Source organism: Diospyros lotus, chromosome 1, assembly GCF_014633365.1.
Source record: "Diospyros lotus cultivar Yz01 chromosome 1, ASM1463336v1, whole genome shotgun sequence".
Classification (NCBI taxonomy): domain Eukaryota; kingdom Viridiplantae; phylum Streptophyta; class Magnoliopsida; order Ericales; family Ebenaceae; genus Diospyros; species Diospyros lotus.
The window spans coordinates 35568342-35574788 of record NC_068338.1 but is presented as its reverse complement, the minus strand read 5'-3'; the positions used below and the strand labels follow the sequence as shown (position 1 = coordinate 35574788).

The 6447-nt window shown below is 36.2% G+C and overlaps 1 protein-coding gene across 1 annotated transcript; it reads right to left on the bottom strand.

The window, feature by feature from the left end:
- Positions 1–2813: 2813 nt before the first annotated feature.
- On the bottom strand, positions 2814–6405 carry LOC127788053 (blue-light photoreceptor PHR2). Its single transcript, XM_052316176.1, has 4 exons — positions 5143–6405; positions 3399–3625; positions 3211–3303; positions 2814–3017 (listed from the first exon to the last, which is right to left on the bottom strand). The coding sequence occupies exons 1-4, from the start codon at positions 6118–6120 to the stop codon at positions 2945–2947; spliced, it is 1371 nt and encodes a 456-aa protein (XP_052172136.1). The 5' UTR covers positions 6121–6405; the 3' UTR covers positions 2814–2944.
- Positions 6406–6447: the final 42 nt, after the last annotated feature.

Here is a 6447-nt window from a genome sequence, read left to right as displayed (position 1 = left end):
ACTTTTCTTACCCCAAAACGCTAAGAAACACACACACACACAAAATGTCATTTCTATAATTTTAAAAATATTTTATTTTTTTTATAATATTAAAAATACGTTTTCAATTTGAAAACACATTTTTGTTTCACAATCACGTATAAGACAAAAGTAATTCCATTTTCATTGTCTTGGTGATCATATTAGAGATAAAAGTAACTTATATTTATATTTAACGGAATAGATCATGGAATTTATATTTATATTTGATTGTATAATTATTTTTTTTAAAAATATATTTATAAAAAAATTCTTATATTTTCTTATTTATATATTTCTTCATTTCCATTTCATATCGTATTCGTCTCCCATTTTTGTTTTTATGCAACCTAACCTAAATGTCACGTGACAACAAATGAGGTAAGAGAGGAAAAAAAATGAAAAAATATTAATATTAAGACAAACTTAAAATCAAATCATATATATCAAATAAATAATAAGTTTTATTATCTAAAAAAATAAAACATAATTTTTTATTTAATAAGTAAAAATAAAAATTGAAAATATTAAAACTGATGGTGTTCATTTTTTAATTCACATTTTCAAATTAATTTAAAATTAAGAACTAAAAAAATAAACACTTTTGCCTAAGAAGGATGAATTGGGTTTTATAAAAGTGTAAGTAATTTTGCAAAAAAATAAAAAAACTATATGTTTTTAACGAGTTTGATTTATAGCTTGATTTGTTGATTATGTTATTAAGTGAAAAATAAATCAAACACAATCACACAACACAGCATTTGTTTATAAAAATTAGAATTTAAGAATCTAAATCCCTATCTTCAAGCAAAAGCATAAAATTTCAACTAAAAAGATATAAATTATTAATGTGTGAAAAATAGGCTAAAAACATATTATAGTAAGCTCATGTTACACAAAAATGAATGTGTAAAAAATAGGCTAAGAGGTCCCTAAAATCATAGCATAGTGATCAGAGCGAACATGAAAAAAGGTTTTTTGCCCTTACATTTGCTGTGTACCAATGTTCAAACATTGGTTGCTGCAATTCTCTAATTTACTCCCTCTACTCAAATTGTGGAGCCAAGTAGTAAGAACGTCCATGACAGAGTGCCATCCAAAAAAAAAAAAAAAGTTAAGAGAGCAAATAAGTGAGTTAAATATTAGTAGGTGAGCTACTTTTAAATTCTTGGTTTTAGTTGCTTGAGGCAAAAATAGATATAACCAATTTTGAAAATTTAAAACATTCAAGGAAAAGAGAGATTATGCAGAGGGAGCTTCTTAGTTAGCTTAATATAGAAGGAGCCAAATGTCATCAAACCATTAACCATCCATAATAAATGATGCATAAAAAAAAAGAAAGAACAAACAGTTTGGTGGTTTGCAAAGCCTTCTCAGAAAATCAAAAAATGATTTTAAACATTTGATTTGATGTGTAAGAAGTATAAATAAAATTGAAATGGATTAATAACCTTGGAAAGGGTATGGCTCTACAGCAGGTTATGACTTGCAAAAATGAAGAAGGAACATTTTAGGTACCTTTTTTTAGTGAAAACTTGTCTTTTATGGCAAATGAGGAAATCATGGGAACAAAAAAAATTAAATAAAGATTGTTTAGGATGTGGTAAGAGAGAGCAATAACATATTTTTTTTTAAATTTAAAAATTAGTTTTTAACAGAGTTTAATCGATTAAATTTTTTTTTGGTCTAGCTAACCTAATTTCTCATAATCAATTCCTGATAATTTTGATTGACAAATCAAGACTAAAATTTAGTCGAATATTAAAAAAAAAAATACTATTGATACATCATAGCTTACACTTTGAATTACACAATGTAACTATGTCTAAAATACTCCTTACCTAAAGCAGTGAAGTGAGGCGATGAGACAGTGAGACGTATGACTAAAATATCCATTACCCAAAGTAATGAGAGACGGTGAAGTACAAGAAGTATTTTTATCATTTATAATATATTGTATAGCCCAAGATATAGTTCAAAGAATACCAATAACTTGGTCCTATCAAGAATTCAAAAAGATAGACTATCTAACTTGCTATCTTATCACATTTGAATTTAATTGACTAAATTAGTAAGACAAAAATATACAAAGGACACTGTTTATCTGCAATTGACTATTTCTATAGCTTGGGTAAATTAAAATGGGGTTGAAAAATTATTTTTCTAATCATGTTTTTAATAATAATTGGCCAAATATGTTTCTTTCATTAAAAGACAAATACTAAACATCTTTGATGGATCCAACTTCATAAAATTGTTTAACTGATCTAGGATTTGTTTAAGAAGGATTCTAAATGAATTAAAACAAAAAAGAATTTGTAAAGTTTGACTGTCTCAAATTTTTTAAGGGCTTCAAGAAATTTTGGAAATGTTGGAATTTTGAAATAAAGCATCTTTCCCCTTATTTTGTCATTATTAAAAAGATCAGTGATTATTCCCTAAAGGTTAATAAACACAATCAGAGACTCTGAAAGATTAGTTTTGTAATAAAAAGTTAATATAATCTCCTACCATTAAAGTTCAAACCTCTTTATTTAGAGGAGCTTACACCAAATTTTGTTTTTTTTTTTTTTTTTGGCTTGCATAATAATTGATAAAAAAACAATCAATCTAAAATAAATGAATAAGTAAATAAATGCCCCAAACTAACCACTCCTAACATAGTTCAAGCCCTTGAGAAGCAATAAAAGAAAAACCATATAGCTCTTTACAGGCGTTAAATGCAAAATGGGACCGGGACATATTAACCATCACAAGTAAAAGATAGCTGCTCTACTCGACAATTTTGTTTTGGGGGGGGGGAGAACACAAGTCTAACAAGGAACAACTACCTTACTTCTAAAAGAGACAAACAGTAACGGGCTGGGATGTGATTAATAGGTGAAACAACCCCAATTTTATTCCATCTCTGAAAATGTTCCTCTGCTTAAACAGCAGCACAAGCAGCAACTTGAGTGGCGCTTTGTTGCCTAGCAGAACTGTATTTCTTGGTGATGAATCTGAAAACGAAAGACCAGAAACATCAGCCTCAGCAGCTCCAGGGAAAATACAATTCTAGAGCTCAATATCGGGCTTCAGATTTTTTGGTCGCATATTAACAAATTAAGAAATGTTAAAGACTATAGTAGGTGTTGTATCTGAAAACTAAGTTATAGCATGTTACAGAGTACAAAAATGCCATGGGGGGCGTACCTGAAGAAATCTCTCCACAGCAACTCATACATCAACCAGTTCAGTCCTGTATCAGATCCACCATCTTTCTTGTTCATGGCAGCAGAAATTTTCCTGCCAACAAAATTAAACCATTCCAAAATAAGAGCACGTTGGGCAAATATTTTTTTCATCAGTGCACAAAATCTCAATAGATCAATAGAGCGTACGGGGAAACAGATTTCTTCAGTTCATCAAACATTGCACGCGGAGAGAGGCATCCCATAGCAAGCCATGGTGAGATTTTGCAGGAGAAGTTTGCACCATAGATGCTATTGCCATTTCCATTGTTTCCCTTGTTTGGTTGTGCTCGGCTTTCAGCAGCAAATTTTGTAAGCCTCTGCAATGCTTCAGTTTCTCCACCCACTAGAGAAGCATTAGCAGCTGGTTTTCCATCCTAGGCAACACAAAAAAGACAAAAGAGTGTCAATTTTTCTAAACAGAACATTTGTTAGTTTTTCTTATTATTTCAAATGAACCAGGGGGTTGTTGACGCTTCACAATGTAGATCAGGGTAAAAATTGTGCAAAATCCTCTGTGCAGACAAGTATACCACTGAAGTTGGTGATTCCAAGCAAGAGTTCATTTGGTACAGAATCTATGGATGGGAGTGCCTTCAACAGTCCCACAACTCCCACCCAAAATCTCAACATAGTAGAACTGGTATTAAGCATTGTGGCAGAAGTATAAAGGGGCTGCTTCACCAAAGGCCTCGTTTGCAGTTTGTGATTCTTGCTCAAAGAGTCTGCATTGCAATTTGCAAGAAGGGGTCTAAATTAAGTAGAAGCTCAAACTGTTTGCAACATCTTTTCCGTTGTCTATTCAATCAGTGTTTTTTTTTTCTTTTTTCTTCCACCTTCCAAAAAGAAATAAGCAAGGCCACTATAAAGTTTTTCATTTTCACTCCCCCTCTCTCTCCTTTCTTTGTTTCTCTCTCGATATCATTGTGACAAATGCAAAATCATTCAAATGTGTCTAGCAATCCATCCTGTGCTTCTGGCCAAGGCTGTATGGCCAAGGGGTGACACCTTAACACAATTTCAAGAATCACCAGGCAGATTGATACCCAGCACAATCATGGAGATGGACAACTTAAAAGGACCCAAATGACATGGAAGAGGAGGATACAACTTGCATGAAAGACAGACCTATACACTGCAACATTACTAACAGAGCAGGTGGATGCCAATTGATAGCCAGTCAAAGTACTTAAACAGGACTTGATAGACATAATATTACATTAAAAAGGCTCTTCATATCATGTTTCAGACAAGGGCAATAAAGTAAGGCCAGTGACCAAACTGTCCAGGTAACATCTAGTTCGGATGAAGTAATAGATGTTTGACTTAGGACATGACTGCAAATTTTGTTTACCTGGAGGAGATAACAAGGAAATAGAGATACAAAATAACTGTTGTTTCTAATCACACCGTAACAAGTTTGCTAACACCATGATATAACCCAATGGAGTTTCCAGAAAGTAGAATCACTGATAAGTAAGTCAATTAAGTAGATCAGTGGTATAATTGAAACAAATCAACAGTGCACATTCCTCCCTGCACAATGAGCTATAACCCGCTAAGACTACGTCCTTTAAGTCATCTTCACTTTTACATTTAGATCTGTAGGCAGATAAAACTTCCTGATGCTTATACTCGCAGAAAACCAAATAAGACCCGTCAAATTTCCGAGCCCAAGCCTGAATCTTTTGATATTCATTTTCTAATTCCTAATAATCCCAAACTCTCCTAAACCAGTCCAACTTCTACAGTTCTACTCCTCAATTTGTTTCTTCTCCTTTTCCCGTCCACAAATCCAAGTTCCATACTAGTATTGACAAGAAATATGTTGGAAGAAATCTCTAAGAAAATCTACAAAACAAGTATGAGATCACATCGTAAAAATCACTCATACCTGACCCAACGTGGCGGTGGGATTGAGACCCAAATCCACCAAAGTCGGAATTTCCCCGGGCTCAACATCGCCGGTTGACGGCAACCCCCTTAGCTGATCCAAAGCCGCAATCGTCTTCCTGATTTCCAGTCCCTGAACTTTCTCCTTAAACCCTCCATAATTCGAGGGCATTTCCCCCATTTTAAACGGCAAATCATCAACATGATACAAAGTACTTCCCCAGAAGTACTTCACTTCAACGCCTTCGTCCTTCATCGCCGCTTCAATCCTCTCCTCCGCCTTGACCTCGTCGTGCGAAACCTCTCTGTGAACGTACACGGCCTCGGCCCCAATCGCCTTGACCAACTCGGTCAACACGGTCTCGGGCTTTCCAATTCGGACTACAAGATCCGACCCTCTCGCCTGAAGGTTCTTCCTCAGGTTGGAAACCGATTCAATCAAAAACGTGGCGCGGTACGGCCCGGTTTTATCGAACCCAGAAGACGATTTGCCGTAGTCCTTGGGATCGAAGCAGTAGACAGGAAGTACGGACATTGACTCGTTGTTGGCCGAGTTGAGGCACTCATTGTCATGAACACGGAGATCGTTGCGGAACCAAACGACGGTGGCCCGACGGATTCCAGCGGCGTTGGAGGGCTCGGAGGGGCGGGAAGGGTTGAGAGAGAGAGGGCTTTGGAGGGGATTGGAGGAGATGGTAGACTTGAAGGATGGTTTTGAAGGGGAGAGCGAGGAGGAGGACGAGAGAGAGACGTGAGAGAGGGAAGATATCTGGGAAGGAATCTTGACCTTGCAGGGGTGAGGAGAAGCGAGAAGGGAAGAGATTTTGCGGGGAAGGAGAAAGTGGGTTGGAAGGATTGTGGAAAGAGAAACAGAGATAGAGGCAAAAGAGGAAGATTGGGCAATGGCCAGCTGGTTTTGTTGGTCTTCGCATGGCGTTTGAGGTTCTGGGTTTTCTGTGGATTGGCTTATGGGATCCATTTCCAGGGGTTTCTTGAAGAAGATAAGCTCGCTCTTTGTCCCTTCTCCTAGCCCTAGCTGGGCTGCTTTGTTTGCTCTCTCTCTCACTCTCTCTAGCCAAATCCAATGCTAGTGGTGGTATGGTGGTGGTGAAGAAGGCGTGTTTGGTGGTGTGGTGGAGGCAAATTCAAGGAGGGGAATGGGGATGGGGATATAAGGGCCGTTATCTGTGCTAGTTTTGTTGCCTTTTCTCACACTTCCCTTCTCCCCTCCCTCAATACTGCACCTAACCATTCCCACTAACCTTCAAACTCAACAGCTTTGCCCCCAATTTAAGGGGGTGGTCCT

Excerpts from the sequence above, each read along its gene's own strand:
- LOC127788053 (XM_052316176.1), bottom strand. The coding sequence starts at position 6,120 with ATGGATCCCATAAGCCAATCCACAGAAAACCCAGAACCTCAAACGCCA. Across the intron at positions 3,304-3,398 it reads CTGAAGAAATCTGTTTCCCC|GAAAATTTCTGCTGCCATGA; the intron begins GTACGCTCTATT and ends TTTTGTTGGCAG. Across the intron at positions 3,018-3,210 it reads CTGTGGAGAGATTTCTTCAG|ATTCATCACCAAGAAATACA; the intron begins GTACGCCCCCCA and ends TTTCGTTTTCAG.